At 30.9% G+C, this 18,410-nt stretch overlaps 1 protein-coding gene across 5 annotated transcripts in view; it reads left to right on the top strand.

The window, feature by feature from the left end:
- Nucleotides 1-18,410, top strand: part of NBEAL1 (neurobeachin like 1) — a 188,210-nt gene that overhangs the window by 29,971 nt on the left and 139,829 nt on the right. For all 5 annotated transcript variants that reach the window (XM_031958300.1, XM_031958299.1, XM_031958298.1 and 2 more), the window contains exons 3-7: nucleotides 5,072-5,163; nucleotides 6,640-6,801; nucleotides 11,451-11,532; nucleotides 12,157-12,284; nucleotides 16,419-16,501. In XM_031958300.1, coding sequence (XP_031814160.1) covers nucleotides 5,072-5,163; nucleotides 6,640-6,801; nucleotides 11,451-11,532; nucleotides 12,157-12,284; nucleotides 16,419-16,501 — 547 coding nt within the window. The remainder of the gene's footprint in view (nucleotides 1-5,071; nucleotides 5,164-6,639; nucleotides 6,802-11,450; nucleotides 11,533-12,156; nucleotides 12,285-16,418; nucleotides 16,502-18,410) is intronic.

Below are 18,410 nucleotides of genomic sequence, written 5' to 3'. Positions count from 1 at the left end.
TCTGTCCAAGCATCTTGGCATTTGCTTTGACTGTTTTATTCTTCTTTCCTGAAACAGTGGCTCTCCAGGCATGAGACTTCACCTCCAGAAATCATATCTTCCCCCCATTATGTAAGGGAAGATGGCCATTTATTGGTAGAATTTCAACAATAACTTTTATATAGTTGGTGTATGGCATTGAAAAATGATTTAGTAACCACAGCCAGTAGTGATCTTCTATTTAGATAAATGTGTTTTAGTGATAGATATATCTTCTTTATCTGTGATGGCCATTAACATTAAATACTAAAATAGCTAAACTTAGAACCAAACCTTCAAGTAATAAGCCAAGTTTAAAAAATAATCTGTTCAATTACATTTGTTTCACTAAAAATATCATTATTAATTTTTGGAGACAGTAAAAACTTTATACTATTAAAAGCAATATTTTAAAAATATGTTAATTTTATCTTTCATTTTTAGTTTTGTTTTATAATATACAGTTGTATATTTTGTATATTTTATAATTTGTATATATATATTTGTGTATAATTTATAATTTGTGTATGTATATATATGTAATTTATAATTTGTATTATATATGTATATACACAGACACAGATACATTGGGAGTGTATATGCTTGGGAAGTATTTTACTGATAGGAATGCATGATTCAAAAAGTCTGGATAGTATCCTTAATTTCCTTTCACATCTGCTATCTCCCAAACCACACCTTTCCTGTTCCTTCTATGTGGTTAATTCTTTTTCCCTCCTTATGTAAAGTAATTTAAAAGAAACAAATATATGAAAAGTAGCCCCTAGGAATCTGGAATACCTAGATTTTAGTACCACTTGTGGAAAATTCTAGCTTTGTGGTTCTGGGCATGTCACTCTCAAAGCTCTAGGCAGCTGTTATATTGTATAGAGAGGTTTTGACCTGTATTCATAGATAAAGTTTCTGTATCTGGAGGTTCTTTATGTTATGGCAATCATAGATCTAATTTCTATCCATTTATTAGACTATAAGCTGCTCGAAAGTTGGGATTATTTATCATTTTGTCTTTATGTCCTAGTTAGCTAGCACAGTAGCTTATAAGTAGTTGGTACTTAATAAATGTTTGTTGAAGTGAAGTTTCACTTTCATTGTGTCTACTTTTTATTCCTCTCTTTTATAGAAAGGAATATTAAACATTTAACAATTAAACATTTTATAGATACTTCTTCTAGGGATTGGTTCAAATTCTTTTTATTTTTGGTTACATCTTTTAGTATTGTTGAGGGCAGGTGATTGTCATTTTTTGGTATCTTCCTATCTAGCATTGATTGAATTAAATTTCTTGAATTCTTGAATCCTTGCCTCCATAACATATGACTCTGCATATTTAAAAAAAATGTTTTTCTGTTTTACCCTACATATCTGAGTATCTTTTTTTTCTTCTGCCGTGCTTTAAAAAAGAAAGAGGAAAAAATACAGTTCAGCAAAATCAACTAATATATTTACTACATCTGATAAATAGTATATATAATATACTAAGCTACTAATCACCAAAGCTACTAATTTCTGCTGTGGAGGAAAGTACATTTTTCTCAACTCTGTCCAGATTTTGTTGTCATAATTACATAGCATTTTTTTAAATCGTTCTTTCCATTTACATTGTTATAGTCATTGTGTAGAAAAGTTGTCTGGTTCTGCTTGCTTCAATTTCTATCAGTTCCAATATTTCTCTGAATTTTTAATATTTATTGGTTCTTATAGTCCAGCTTTATTCCATCACAAATGTGTACCACAGTTTGTATCATATTTCTCAAAACATTGAGCACCTACTTTATTTCTAGTTCTTTGTTACCACAAAAAGTGTTTCTATGATTATATTGGCATGTAATGGACCTTTATTTTTGTCTTTGATATCTTTGTGGCATATGCCTAGCAGTGGAATTTCTGGATCAGAGTATGGATATTTGAGTCACTTTTTAAGCATCATCCAAATTCCTTTCCAAATTGGTTGGTCCTAAAAATTTACAGTTAGATCAACAGTCTATTAGTGTGTCTGTCTTGCTGCAAGCCCAATATTGAATAGTTCCATCTCTTGTCATCTTTGCTAGTATGCTTTGTGAGATGAAGTCTGAGTTATTTTGATTTGTCTCTTAATATTAGTGACTTGGAGCAATATTTCATCTGGTTGTTAATAATTTGCAATTCTTTTGAAAAGAACTGTTTGTTCTTATTCTTTGACCTTTTATCCATTGAAGAATTTTGCATTCTTTTTCTAATTCCAGTGTGACCCACTTATCACTGCCATTTACTTATTTACTTTTCTTTAGTATACCTAATACACGAAAAAGAGCTTGAAAGACTGAAGAGGCTTAAATGATGAAACATAAACTTTTATTTAGTAAATGACCTATGTGGTAGGTCATTTATATAATATATAAAGATATAGGTCTTTATATGATATATAAAGAAATATGAGAGAAGAGAATGATATTTTAATTATATTTTATATTTTCTGGTAAATGATTTTCCCCTCAGCTAATTTCTGGAATGGTTGAGCCCTTCAAATGTATGATTGGCTTGATTGAAAAAGAGTTACCATAAATTTTGTTTGTTTATAGGGGCTTTTTCTCTCTTTTTTTTTTTTTTTTTTTTGATCTCTTTGGGATATATATCTATGGGTTAAAGGGTTTGCATGATTAATAACTTTTGGGGGATAGTTCCAAATTGCTTTAGGTCTTAAAATGAGGCATTTGGATGAACTGATTTTCTTTGATTCTAATCTTTCTCTTCATTTGTATATGCCATTTTATAGGTATTTATTTGGACAAACCATAATGGTCCTTATACAAATTGAAAAATATGTAATTATTTATATTAAATGTAGTTAGTGACATTATTTATATTGAATATAGTTGATGATATATGTTTTGAAATTTCTTGAGCTGAATGATTTCTACTTGCATTTCAGTTCTATCCTTTTCATAATATTAGTCAACTGGTCATTCAATATTTATTGAGTAACTATTATATGCCAGGCACTGTGCTAAGTGTTTTATAAATATTATATTCTATGATCCTTGAAATAACCTTAGGAGGTAGGTGTTATTAATGCCATTTTACAGTTGAGGAAATTGACAAGAGGTTTAAGTGACTTATCTAGGATCCCACAACTACTAAGTTGCTGAGGTAGAATTATTAGCCCATGTGAGATTCTCCAAAACATGATTGTTTAACATTATACACGTCTTAGCTGAACATAAAAGAATTATGAAACTGAAAATTGGTGTCTCTGGCCCTTAAGTTTGAATGAATCTTTTTTTACTTAATTATAAATGTACTGAATGAATCTATACAAATACATCTCTTTGTCTATTTATCCTTTTCCCCTCCTCCATACTTTCATCCTGACAATAAAACAGAACAACTATATGAGAATTTTGATAGCTTTGAAGGATTGAAATTAGATCTAGTTGTTAATGATATTGTCCGGTCAAATAATAAGTAAACTTGTCATATATATTGTCTGGTCAAATAATAAGTAAATATGCGTGTGTGTGTGTGTGTGTGTGTGTGTCTGAATCTTATTACCTGGGCATTGTGGAATTTTAATGTGGTCTAGAACAGGAGTAGAGAATGTCTGTATAAGGCCTGCAAAATCATTTTGTTTGGCCCTGCTAGATGGCTGCAGTTCCAGCCATCATATTAGGGATGAGTTAATTAAATGTTTCACCAAATATAGGAGGCTAACTTTTAAGTTGATAATTTTGTATGGCCCACAAATGTTGTTTAAAATATCTAATAGTCCTTGGCAGAAAAAAAGTTCCTCAACCATGGTCTAAAACTTTATTATATTACTGCTTGATTTTTTTTTTTTTTTTGGTCAACTTGTCAAAGGATATGCCAGATCTTCTTAAATTAGCACTTTATTTTTGAGTTATTCAAGTGGAAATGTTCAAGAACTATTAGCTTGTTTCTAAAAGAAACCAAAATGTAAACTGAATGATTCTAGTCTATTATTTTCCTAAGATGGCATAGATTACCAAGTGATTGGATTTATGAATACTTGTCATCTAGCAATTCAGTTGGTTACAATTTTTTTTTATATGTCAATATATCAGTTTGTTAGGATTCTTTGATTTTGTCATTGTTGTAATTTTTTCCACCCTTGCAGACTGTAACTCGTTTAAAATTTAATAAAGTAAACTTTAGAGTTGTTTTTGCAGAGGTATGAATTTAATAAGTCATGCATAAAATTGAAATGGAACCATTACTCATGGTTGTAAGAATTTTTAATTATTCAGACTCCGCTTAAAGAATGCTAACTTTATTTAAGATTATAATTATATATGATTCAAAAAATTCTGTAAATAAAGTGGAAAATGACATATGGTAGTTATTTTTATACTGACAAAAATTGGAAATATTGGGGACCTCATTTGGGCAAAGGTGGAATAAATTGTAGCATATGAATGTAATGTAATTGTGATGTAAAAAATGTTGAAAGGGATGGTTTCAAAGAATTCTGACAAGATTTGTGACACATAGTGATGTGAATAGAATCAGGAAAACAATTTATACTCTAATAACAGCACTGTAAGGAAAAAAGTTTTTAAAGATTTAATACTGATAACACAATGGCTGATCATGATTTCTGAGTATCATTGATGAAACTTGCTACACACCTACTGGCAGAGAGCTGATATACTCAAGAAATAGGAGTCATACATTTTTACACATTATCCTTATGGGAATTTGTTTTGCTCGGTTATGAATATTGCAAGGATTTTCCTTACCCTACCCCTCCTTTCTCTTTTTCTTATTCATTTGGCTGGGAAGGATATGGGAAGGAGAGATTTTAAAATTGAAAAATAAAAGTTAAAAAGTAATATGTCTGTCTAAATCTTAGTAATAGTTTGTACATTCTGTTTTTTAAAATTTGGACATGCTTTGGATATCAGTTACTTCTGATGTAAAATGAAGGATGTAAATTAGATTATCTCTAGTTATCCTGTCTGACTTTACAACTATAGTATAAATTAAATTTTATATTATTTCTTTAAAAAGCATCCTTAATATGACAATATTCCTTTTTCAGAAAGACCCAGACTACTTGAAGCTATGGTTGGAGAGTTTTGTTTCTAGTTATGAGCAATTCTTAGATGTGGACTTTGAGAAGCTTCCTACTCGGTATGTAGAAATATACTGATTTTTATGAGGTGTCAAAGAAAAATCTAAAATCTAATTGGGTATTAGAATTCTATGTTTAGAAATAATTCCTTTGTTTTAAATATGTATTTTCAACTCTACCTAATTAAAAATTATTTTAGTTAGTAACAATACGTGAATAGTTGATAAATATATAACAGCAAATGTTGTATTATTAAATTAAGCATTGTAAATACCACAACCAAAAGGAGAGGAGCAAAACTCTAGAAATTCTGAATGGGTGTCAGGGAATCCCAAGGCATGGCAAAAACTGGCAATTTAGTTGAAGGAGCAGAGGATTGAGCATACTTGGAATTTGAAGCATTTGGGAAAAAAATGCTACAAAATACTGAAATGATGATACAAAATGTCTGTTATACCAAGTGCCTACCTAGTAATTGTCAACTGAAGTCTATTGGGAGATTCCCCCAACTCCTCCAATCTTATTTGAAAAAATAGCACATAGCTTCTTTTATAGGCAGTTTTGCTAGAATGTATCTCTTAGATAAATTGAAGATTTCTCTAATTAGAAAAAGGCTTAAATAGCTGAAAAAAGAATTACTCATACTTTATTAATAATCCTATTAATAAGGATAGAGTATTTGGGATGGTGTTACTTAATGACTGCTGTTGGTAATATTTATAGGAAAATGCCATTTGAGAAATTGCATATGCTTTTTGATTTTATTTTGGTTGAGGTTTACTTTTTCATATATTACTTGAAAATATTTGTAACTTTGATGTTAGTTGAATTTTTCTGCTATATCTCATTAAGTGTATAGTAAAGATTCATAAAAATGAGGAGTCTTCTCACTGCATAGCAAGCATTAAAGAATCCAAAGCAGTAATGTAAAATCGTGATTTTAAACTGGAAAAAATCCCATTATATATTTATACTTGTAACTTGTTATAATATTCATAAACTCTTTGGATAATCTGATTTGACAATGTCCTTGCATTTACAAAGTTAGTTGTAGATTTTACATGCATTTTCTCATCTTAGAAACAAATGTCTTGTTACAGTGGAGGACTCTTGATAGAAATTAGTTATATCATATTTACACCACATATGTGTGTCTAAAAAAGTTAGTCACAGTTAAAGTAGTTTTAAAACAAAATTCTATATTGGCCTATTTTTTTTTTTTTTTTTTTGATTTGGTTTAGAAACATAAAGTGTGCCTAAATAAAATGTTCTCTAGATTAAAGTATTTAAACAAATAACCACTCCAGCAAGAATTAGTATATTCAGTGTTTCTTCTTTTTCAGTTACTCTTTTTGGGAAGTAATATAATCTCAGTCTCCATGTTTTCTAATGCAGTATCGTCATGTGGCCGTTCCCAACTGTGAAAATAAAATGCCTGGGAAGAATCAAAAAGCTTTCCTAAGACCTCATCTGAAACCTTATGGATTGCACATTAATCCTTAAAGGTTTTTTTTTCCCCCCACCTTGCATTATAGAGTAGATGATGTGCCTCCTGGAATATCTCTTCTTCCTGATAATATTCTACAAGTTCTAAGAAGCCAACTACTACAATGCGTGCAAAAAATGGCAGATGGACTAGAAGAGCAACAACAGGCTTTGTCAATTCTCCTTGTCAAGTTCTTCATAATCCTTTGCAGGTATCTGACATTCAGGCATGATTCAATCACCTAATATTGTGATTTGTTGTTTAGTTATTTTAGTCCTGTCTGATTCTTTGTGAGCCCATTTGGAGTTTGCCATTTCCTTCTCCAGCTCATTTTTCAGATGAGGAAACTGAAGCAAGTAGAGTTAAGTAACTTATCCAGGATCACATAGCTAAGAAGTATCCTGAGGATTTTTAATCGGGTCTTCCTGATCTAGGGCCTGTACTCTCTTATCTATTGTGCCACCTATCTGCCTGTTTGTCATGATAACACTATCTACATGATAATTCATTAATTGTGTATTTTCACTTAATTTGAGTTTAAAAAAATAAGCTAAGCAATAGTAATTTTGTAGTAGTTTTATATAGTTGCTAATGTTAATTTTTGGGTTTTTTTATTTTTATTTTAATAGCCTTTTATTTATAGGTTATATGTATGGGTAACTTTACAGCATTGACAATTGCCAAAACTCTTATTCCGATTTTTCCCCTCCTTCCCCTCACCCCCTCCCCCAGATGGCAAGATGACCAGTAGATGTTAAATATATTAAAATATAAATTAGATACACAATAAGTATACATGACCAAACCGTTATTTTGCTGTACAAAAAGAATTGGACTCTGAAATATTGTACAATTAACTTGTGAAGGAAATCAAAAATGCAGGTGGGCAAAAATATAGGGATTGGGAATTCAATGTATTCTTACATTGATTCTTAGTCATCTCCCAGAGTTCTTTCACCGGGTGTAGCTGGTTCAGTTCATTACTGCTCCATTGGAACTGATTTGGTTCATCTCATTACTGAGGATGGCCAGGTCCATCAGAATTGGTCATCATATAGTATTGTTGTTGAAGTGTATAATGATCTCCTGGCCCTGCTCATTTCACTAGCATCAGTTCGTGTAAGTCTCTCCAGGCCTTTCTGAAATCATCCTGTTGGTCCTTTCTTACCGAACAATAATATTCCATAACATTCATATACCACAATTTATTCAGCCATTTTCCAATTGGTGGGCATCCACTCAGTTTCCAGTTTCTGGCCACTACAAAGAGGGCTGCCACAAACATTCTTGCACATACGGGTCCCTTTCCCTTCTTTAGTATCTCTTTGGGTTATAAGCCCAGTAGAAACACTGCTGGATCAAAGGGTATGAACAGTTTGATAACTTTTTCAGCATAGTTTCAAATTGCTCTCCAGTATGGTTGGATGTGCTAATGTTAATTTTTGAAAACCACTGAGTAATTACCCACCAGCTGTAGTTGAATGTAGTATAAGTTAAATAGTATAATGTGATTGCCAGAACCACAATGCAATCTTAGAAGTATTGTAAAAATTAGAAATACAGTGACTGAACAAGTAAAAAGGAATTAGTGCTCTAACTCTTTTCTGCATTGTTTAACCTAGGTATGTCAGACTCATGGATGAAACTGTAACCAGATTAAAATGTAATTGGGAAACATTTAACAAAATAAATAAGAATAAAATACAACAGAGATAATGTTAACTTGTGGTTTTTTTTAAGTCCATGTGCAGCTGGCAGCAATCCATTCCCACTTGAGTTTGTATGCTCAGCATATTTTGCTGTAATCCAAAACTTGTTATTTTCTGAGGTGATACTGCCAAGTTACATCTGGGGAATAGTAGAAAACATGCTGGATTTGGCATCAGAAGACCTTGGGGTGAATCCAGGAATTGTTATTTACTACTGAGATTTTGGGTGAGGCAGTTAGCAAATTTAATTTGAGAACATTTCTGAGGGTCAGAGTTGTCCATCTTTGTGGCAGATAGAAGGTGAAGAAGGGAAAATCAGAAATTAGGTTGGAAAGATAGGAGGCGTTATAGAGGGTGTTAAACGCTAGGCAGAATAACCTAACCAAGATGTGATTGAACCATTGGATATTTCTTTTAAGACCATTAATTTTGGGCAAACTTGAGGTACAGTAGATAGAGTGTTGGACTTGAAGTTAGGAAGACCTCACTTCTAATCTCTCTTTAGACATTTAGTTGTATAACTTTGGTCAAGGCACTTAATTTCCCTCTGCCTCAGTTTTCTTATGTATAAAATGGAGATAAATAAAACCACCTGCCTCACAGAGTTATTGAGAGGATCAAATAAGAAGGCATGTAAAATGCTTTGCAAACTTTAAAAAGCTATATAAATGCTAGCTAATATTTTATTATGACATAATTATTTAATGGCATTCAGTTTTGGTTGGTCACTTCATTTTTCAAAACTTAAAAGCCTGATACTTCTCTATACTTCTGCATTGTTTCTTATGGTATAACAATTATTTCATTATATTTGTGTGCCACAATTTATTTCTCATAAAAAAAGTCAGTGAGCATCTGCTTACCCTCCTCCCCTCCTTAGTTCTTTGTTACCTCAAAGAGTGCTTCTATGAATATTTTTGTTTTACATGGGGCCTTGTTTTGGTCATTGACTTCCTAGCTTGGAATCAAAGAATATGGACATTTTAGTCCTTTGAATAATTCCAAACTGTTTTCTAGAATGGTTGGACAAACTCATAGCTTCAATAACAATACATTAGTGTCCCATCTTTAACTTTGTTGGTTTACTGACAACCTTAGAGTTGTTTGTTTTTATCTGTGTTTTTCTTATTGTGATTTAGAGCATTCTTTCATGTCTGTTTTAGTCGATATAAAGTGATAAAAGATAAACTCTACCTTCAAAGATCTTATAATTTGTTTGGGTTCCCATTCTGTCAGGCCTTTTACTTCTTTCCCCTGGACTCCTTAGCTCCTAATTAGTCCTTTTACCTTGAATTTCTCAACCTTATTGAATATATGTTCTCTCTATCTGCAACATTGATATTTTTAAAGTATAGATCCAATTATGTCACTTCTTTGCTTATGTGCAATAATTATGGAATGTGGAATATTCTAGGGTAAAATATAGTCTTTTTACTCAAGTGTTTAAAGTGCTCAAATTGATTCCAATCCGCCTTACAGTTTTATTATACAATAACATAGTCTACCTTCTGACCAAATTAAATTTCTTATTCCTTTTGAGTAACATTCCATTGCTTCCCTTCAGGCCATCTGCAGAAGTTGTCTCCCATGCATATCTGAAATCCCCTCTCTTCTGTTCCTCTACCAGTTCACCTCAAGTGCCATCCCTTTTCTTTAAAGTCTTTTCTGATAATCTTTTCCCTTCCCAGTTGCCAGTGCTCCCTTTAATTAATTTTATTTACTTAGCATATATATATATATATTTTTTTTTTTCTATGTATATATGTTGCTTCCTGGTTTTTTAAAAATATGTTTGTATCCCTACTACCTAGCAGCATCTGGCACCTGTTAGCTATTTAGTTAACACATATTGAATCAATGAAATGAGATAATTTATGTGATTTAAAAAGTAAGTAAATGCCAAATATGTGGTAAAATAGAAATTCTAGAGATAGAGAATTGTTTTTCATAATATTTAATTTAAAATTTCTCTCCTGTGCTTTAAGGTAATTCTAATTCTTTTGTGAATTGTTTCTGTATTGGTCTTGCTGAAAATAAAAAAAAATTCAAGTTATAATAAGACTTTGTGCTAGGTGCATACAGAAAATATTTGAAATAGAAAAATAGAAATACCTTATCTCAGGAAACCTCAAAAGCTGTTTTGTTAAGGAGTATAGGAGAACCGAATTATAGAATAATGAAATATTAGATGTAACAGTAACACTTAATATGCTTTAGTTCCAGTATTTTTCTTTATTTTTAAAAAAAATTGTTAATACCTATACATTTTTCCACCATAGCCATTTCCTGATCTAAAAAAATATTTGAACAAAGTGAATGTTTCTGATATGTATGCAACATTCTGCTCCCATATTTTATCATCTATCAAAGTGTATGAACCATATTTTACATGGGACCAGATTTGATTGTTGTATTTAGTCTAAGTTCAGCTGAATTTTAGTGTTTTAATTAATATTATTATAATCACTATATTGGTTTTGCTCCCTTCACTTTTCATCAGTTCATAATTTTATGTATCTGATTTTACCATTTTTATGGATATAAAATATTTTATTACATTTATATGCTACAATGTGTTCAACCATTCCTCAATAAATTTTGTTTTCCATTTTTTTGAATATTTTTATATATGAGTCCTTTTTTTTTTTTTTTTTTTAATTCTCTTTGAAACATATGCTTGGTATTGGAGTTATGGGACTGAATCAGATCAATGTTTGGTGGCTTTTCTTATATAATTCCAGATTTTTTTTTTTTTTTTTTTTTTTACAACTTATCCTCTTATTTGATACAAGAGGAGACTCAGGTGGGAGAAGGTAAAGTGATATAGTCTTGGTTACACAAGTTGAGAACAAAGCCAGGATGACTCATGATCCATTCTCTTGGCTTCTAAGCCAGTGCTGCCTATCTTTAGTACTTGAAGTCTGAATTTTCCTGTGATTATCATTATAAGGTTCAGATATTGTTTGAGGCCTATTTTTATTCAGAACCTCATTTTTAAGTTACTTGGTTGATTCCACGTTTCATTTTTTTATTTTGCTTAAATCTAAAAAAAAAATTAAGTTAGCTGTTTGTTGTCTAAAGCTTATATACAGTTTTTGTATTTTATTCTTATGTTTCCATATAAATTACTATAATTCTTATTTTCTTACAGAAACCTGTCTAATGTGGAAGAAATTGGGACTTGTTCCTACATTAATCATGTTATCACCATGACAACACTCTATATTCAGCAAGTAAGTGTGAACTAAAACATTCCCTTAAAAATTTATTGAGAGAAAATAGATTGTTTGCATTTGCTTTTGTAGTACAATATTTTGAGTAGAATATTTTCAGAGGCTTAGTAATTTTGAAGAGAATTATAAGAGTATATATAGCTCCATTATTTTTTGTGTATGCCATTTGAAACAAGCACATGGCAATATGATTTATTAGAATAAAGGACCTATTTTTAACCAAAAAAGCAATGCTGTTAGAAAACTTGGCATTATTAAAACATGCCTAAGGATTCTTGACTAATGATTTACTTATTATGTATCCTAATAAAAGAATTATTTATTTAAAATATTTTGAACCCAGATGGCTTTCTCCATCACAAGATCATTGGAACTTGCCATTTATTTTAAATGCTATTTCTGGAAAATTCACAATTTTTAGGAGTCTATTCAGTCTAAATAAATGTTAAATGAACCTAAATTATCTTGATAGAACTGTTTTGTTTATATTAGAAAATTAGGCTTATTTGAATTAATAAACATTTTGTGAACATTCTATGGCTAAGTCCATGTAATTTTGTTTAATATATAATATTTATCAAATTAAAGTTTTGATATTTAGATTTTTTTTGTTTTTGTTTTTAGTTAAAAAGCAAAACAAAAGAGAAAGATGTGATGGATCAGACTTCTATTGAAGAATTTGTAAGACATGCACTGGCTTTTTGTGAGAGTTTGTATGACCCATATCGAAATTGGAGGCACAGAATTGCAGGGTATGTCACATAGTATCATAAGTTCTAATGACTTATTTCACTTAACTTGAGAATATCAAGCAATACCTGCTATAGATACAAGTTTCACACATTAAATTTTGAGCCACAGTATGTGGCAATAAAGAGTAGAAGCCATTTTAAGGTGATTAATTTTATAAAGGTATAATTCTTCATCTGCTTCTAATTTAGAGTCTGAGAGTTCACTTGAGACTCAGAGGAGATACATAACTTGCCCATGGTTATACAACTATGAAGTATATTTAAAGGGGCTAACTTTAACCCATCTTTCTGATTCCATGTTCTGAACTCTATTATCCCTCTTTTGGTTATGAAAAATAAACTCCTAATTACCAGTTAAGTATTCTCATTGTTAAGCTTAGTGGTTATCTATCTCCCCTTAGACTTTTGCTTTCTTTTATGTTTCTGGGAGATTGTTCCAGGTTTTTCTATGGCTCTTCGGATTTCTTTTGGTCACCTCTCAATGGAAACTTATATCTACCTCTTTACATCTTTTTTCCTCTATAGGCTGTTCCCTTTACCAAGACCATGCTTGATCTGCTACTTAGTATACTTAGCCTTTGAGCACATTTTTTACTTGTGGTTTCCAAAAGACCCTTATTAAAATCTCTTGAAATGGAGACAAAAATCCACTTAAATCTTCATCCTTCCTTTAATCCACTTGGGTCAGAATCTTACTGAGTTAGTGGGTATTTACTTAAATTTATGCCAGAGGTTTCTTAATGGTGTGAAACCTTTTCTTCTTCTTGAGCATTTTAACATCATTAAACCAAAAAAGTTTAGAATTTTCAAACAGATCATCATATGAAGGTTTTTATCATAGAAAGAAAGAGACAGTTTAATTTAATAGTCTAAGAGACAGAAATGGAGAGATTGATAGGAAAGAACATTTTTCTCAAGGGTGAAAAGAAAACAGGTTAATAGGAAGATGACAACAGACTGTGGAAATATGAGGGACAGACAAAGCTTAAATCCAAGGATAATTAAATATTAAGGAAGATTAAAGCACTAGAAAGAGAGGGTGCTGCTATATCTCTGAAACAGAGGGATGAAGTAGGATTGGAGATGGAGAGGCAAATGAAATATAGAATTCAAGACAATTAATTGAATGTCAGAGTGAGAGCATGGGCTGAGAACTTTGTGGTTTAGGTGAAACAGCTCAAAGAATTATGTTACTTTTCAGTCTTATTTATTAGAATCAGATTTTGAAGTTCACTAGGTATAGTAATAAGAATTTTATCTAGTGAAAGGATAGAGATATTTCTTAACTTTTTCCCTAATAGTTATTATTAGGCTTTAGCAAAGGACAGTCTAATTTTAAGAAATAATATGAGACTTTGAGTCTTTTAAAATTATACCACTTATGCTAAAATGAAACTTAGGCAACATTCAGTTCTAATTGCAGTGCTACTTGAAGTAGCAGTTTTGTCTTTATTTTCAGAATCCTAAATAATTTTAGGAATTTTTTCCTTTTGTCTATTTCCTAAATGTATGTTGTTGTAGGATAATATTGTTAAAGTTAATAACATAATAATAACTTCTTTCCCAGTCAATGATATTTTGGGCAGCTAAGAGAAACTTTAAAGGTGTGTAACCTTTACTAATAACTTTTAATTAATTAATATATTATCAATTTATTAAGTACTTGCTATTTACCTAGCATTGGGAAAGCCACTAACACTGCCATAAAATAATGTTTATAAAACCCTTAAAAATCTACTGTTGTGATGACTAAAATAAATAAATAAATAGGTTCTATACCAGCTTCCAAAGAATTTACTAAATATTTACTCATATGATACTTGGAAGTTTACTTAAGTACTTTACTCACAAAATTTGTGCGTCATTGGTAAAGCAAATGTTGTTATCCTCATTTTCAGTTAAGGAAACATGCTCTGAGAATAAGTAATTTGTTTGTGGTCACACAGAACTAGATGTTAGAATTTGGATTTGAAATTGTGTTCAGTTCAGATTTATTCTTTCGTATTGTTTTATTTCATCCAAAGATATATTTAAATTTGTTTCCCTGCCCTTTTTTGATGTTACTAGATTATCTGTTAAATATTATAATTAAAAGATTTCTCATTTATATCTATCTGCTATGTTTAATATAGGAAGTTTAGAATGAATTACTACTTGAAGTAGCAGTTTTGTCTTTATTTTCAGAATCCTAAATAATTTTAGGAATTCTTTCCTTTTGTCTATTTCCTCAATGTATGTTGTTGTAGGATAATATTGTTAAAGTTAATAATAATATAGTCACAAACTATAGAAATAAATTTTCTGTCAGCAGAGGATGTTCATTACTTTGGTAACATGTATTGGGAAGTAATTAAAACATTAAATTTGTTAATGGTCTGCTTTAATTTACATAAGTTTATAAAGTAGAAATAGACTTATGCGGAAGTTCTAATTACAATTCATACCTGCTTATGTATCATCTAAATTGATTTCAATTTTCATTATCTTTCTTACCTGTTAACTTAAAAGAAATTTAATTTGGGACAACTAGGTGGTGCAGTGGATAGAGCATCAACTGTGAAGTCAGGAAGACCTAAGTTCAAATATAACCTCAGACATTTAACACTTCCTAGCTGTGTGATCCTGGGGAAGTCACTTAACTCTAATTGCCTCAGCAAAAAAAAAAAAAAAAAGAAAAAAAGAAATTTAATTTAAAAGGATCTTATTTTCCTCATTTGACAAAAGTTTGAAATGGGAGACCAAAAGGAATTTTTGTATTTCTGTGAAGTTATATTCATTTCATGATACCAGAAAAGATACAACTTCACAAATGGTTATACAGTATCATTCTACAATTTTCTATTTGGACATAAAGTACATAGGAGAGTATAGAAAATTCACATTTTCTGTTGTCTATTTATATCTCAAGTCAGAAGTGTCAAAATCCTTCTGCAGACTCCCAAAAAACCGCCAGCCCAAACCAAATTAAACTGTAATTGGAAAATGTTTAACAAAATAAATAAAATAGTGCAACAAAGATAACGTGAATTTGTGACTTTCTAAGTCACTTTGTTGCAGGATCTCTTTTTATTTAAGTTTCATATTATTATTCTAAGTGATATTTTTAGATTCTTTATCTGCTTTTAATATTCCATTACTAAGCATAGTCTCAAAAATATGGAAGGTGGGGGACTAGTATCTAATATCATCTCTGGCAAGCTTCACCATTCTGGCAAGACTCTATTCCAGTAGAGAGTTCTACCCTTGTTATTAGGCTTATTTTGTATTTATCTTGAAATCCAAGAGTGCAGGATTGGAGGTCAAAAAAATGTTTGAGCATGGGCGCACCGTGTTCATTTGATTTTTTTTCATTAATTTCCTTGAAATTCTTGACCTTTTGTTTTTCCATATGAACTTTGTTGTTATTTTTTTAGGTCATTAAAATAGTTTTTTGGGAGTCTGGTGTAGCACTAAATAAATAGATTAGGTAGTATTGTCATCTTTATTATATTTGCTTGCCCTATCCCAGAGCATTTATTATTTTTCCGATTGGTTAGCTCAGACTTAATTTGTGTGGAAAGTATTTTGTAGTTTTGTTCATAAAATTTCTGATTTTCCCTTGGCAGATAGATTCCTAAATATTGTGGGCACCATCTTCAAGCCTAATCATTCTAGTTTCAAATTTTTGAGACTGCAAATAGCTGGCAGTTCAGGAACATGCCGGACCAAACCTGGGGAGAGTGGGGAGTAGGATGGCAAATGGCCTCAGGAGATGGAAAAATTAATATTGAAATGTTGATTTCTAATCTTTTTTAGTTAAATTAGAACTGTGACACTAATATTTTATGAATTAAAATTTCATAATAAAATTCCTTCTCAATATCAATTTGGAAAGAAACTTATTTTATTTTTGTAAATAAACAGAAGCTTGCTTTTATAAATAAAAGATGATTTGCAATTATTAAAACAAATTCTTTCAAAGCAGTAAAATCCCTATTGATGTTGATTTAAGATCAACCCTAACTTTGAAAAAACCCTAGGTATGTGTTTTAGGCTTTCATTGTCCTTTTGATTTATTCAAAAATATCTTAGTATATGTTTGTGCATCCACTAGTTATTCATGTTATATTTTTTAAAATTTTTGTTTAAATACAGAAAGAGCCTTAGTACCGTGGAAAAGAGCAGACAGAAATACAAACCAGCCTCTCTCACAGTGGAGTTCATTCCTTTCTTTTACCGTAAGTAACACTTTAATTTATTAGTGTCATAGTTTTCTGCTGGTGCACATTCCATTGTAGTTGTTAAATCTACAAGATGAACCTTGTGTGACACAGCAAACATTTATTGTGTGCTACATGTAATGCTCCCATGGAAAAATACTTAAAATTCATTCTTCATATTCTCTGTTGTCAATTTTACAAACTATTCTTAAAGTACATGTAATTTTCACATGTAGAAAGTTTTATAAAACTTTGGCACCCCAGTATTTTTAAGAATTTTATACTTTTTTAATCTAAAAATTAAACTTCAGAGATTTATGAGAACATATATTTTGTGGTACTATTGAAAACTGTGATGTATCTTGTGAAATACATTGTGGTGTAGGAGAAGGAGAAGAAGCCAGGTTATTCTCAGCTTTGCCATTTAATAGCTTTGTAACTTTCAGTGACTTATTTAACCTCTACGCTCTAGATTCCTCGTCAGTGAAGTAAGATGATTGGACTAGTAGATCTTTTAAGAGTCTTTCCAAATCTTAAATTCTGTTATTCTTTGTATTGTTATATTTATTTTATTATTATTGATTGATTGATTTAGACTTCTTGATTTCTTTCTTGGTGCATATCCTTTGAAGTATAATAACTGACCAAAAGGTATAAACAACTATGTAAATATTAGTACATAATGATGTTGTATTGACCTCAGGAAATATTGACTCTATGTACAGTGTCATCTGCAGTGAATAATTTTGCTTTTTTTCTACTCTTCTTTATTGCTGGGTTCACAGTAGATTGATCTTTTTCTGGTATAAGAGCTATATGATTGTAATATAAAGTTGTTTTAATTTGTTTTTCTTTGAGAGATAGTGTTTTATAATGATCAAGAAAGCCAAATAGAAACTATAGTAGGATAATTTTGCCAGCCCAGGTCTGCAAAATATAAACAGCTAGAAACCTGCAAGCTAAAAAAAAAAAAAAAGCTCAGTCATGTATGAGTTTAGCTCAAGGAAGCCTTCCACCCCTAAGACCAGGGGTTCCCTTAGTGCCCTAAGATCAGGGCAGTCCAGAAAAATGTAGAGCCTAAAGCTATGTTCCTGTAGGAAGAGAGTTGTAAACCCAAATCAAGATCTTGCTACGTATAGCTGAGGGCCACAGCTGTGTTGTTCTATCCCTGAACCAAGAGGGAAATGATCTAGATATGCCTTGGATCATACCACATGAGCCAGCTGCTCTAGAGCTCCTTGAACATAGCCTTTATTACCTAAACTCCAGATAAAGATCAATTCCAAAGAGGGCCTTTCTGCTCCTTGTAGAAATGTATAGAATCTAGCCTCAAAATAAAGCTTTGATCTAAAAGTATGAATAGAAGAAAAAGTAACATCAACGTAAAGGGAAAACAGTGAAGAGAAAACATCAAAGATCAATTTTATGGAGTCAAGAGACAACACAAAAACCCAGGAAATAATACCACATCATCCACAAACAGTGCCAGCCAGAGAAAATCCTAAAAGAGTCACGGGCACTGTCACTGAAATTCATGGAGGAAGTAAAGTAAGGAATAAAAAAAGATGACATAAATGAAATGAGATCTCTAGAGCAAAGAATAAGGAGAATAAACAACTTATTACAAGATGGATAAAACCTTACTCAAGAAACGGATTCTTTTGAAAATTAAATCAGTGACTCCAGAAAACAATATGAAAAACTAAAATAAATTGAAAGTTTGAAAAAATATCAGAAAAAAAAATCTCCTGTTTGAAACAATAAGCCTACAAAAAAAATTTACAGACAGATAATCTTAAGAATTACTGAGCTATCTGGAAACCTCATTCATAGAACATATTTTAGAAATAAATTAACATTTTAATAAAAACTATCAAGACTATTAATAGATTGAGAGTACAAAGTGAAAATAAAAAGAATCTAATAA

This window comes from Sarcophilus harrisii, chromosome 3 (assembly GCF_902635505.1).
Source record: "Sarcophilus harrisii chromosome 3, mSarHar1.11, whole genome shotgun sequence".
Taxonomy (NCBI): domain Eukaryota; kingdom Metazoa; phylum Chordata; class Mammalia; order Dasyuromorphia; family Dasyuridae; genus Sarcophilus; species Sarcophilus harrisii.
The sequence above is the reverse complement of the archived record's forward strand: the minus strand, read 5'-3'. Positions and strand labels throughout refer to the sequence as shown.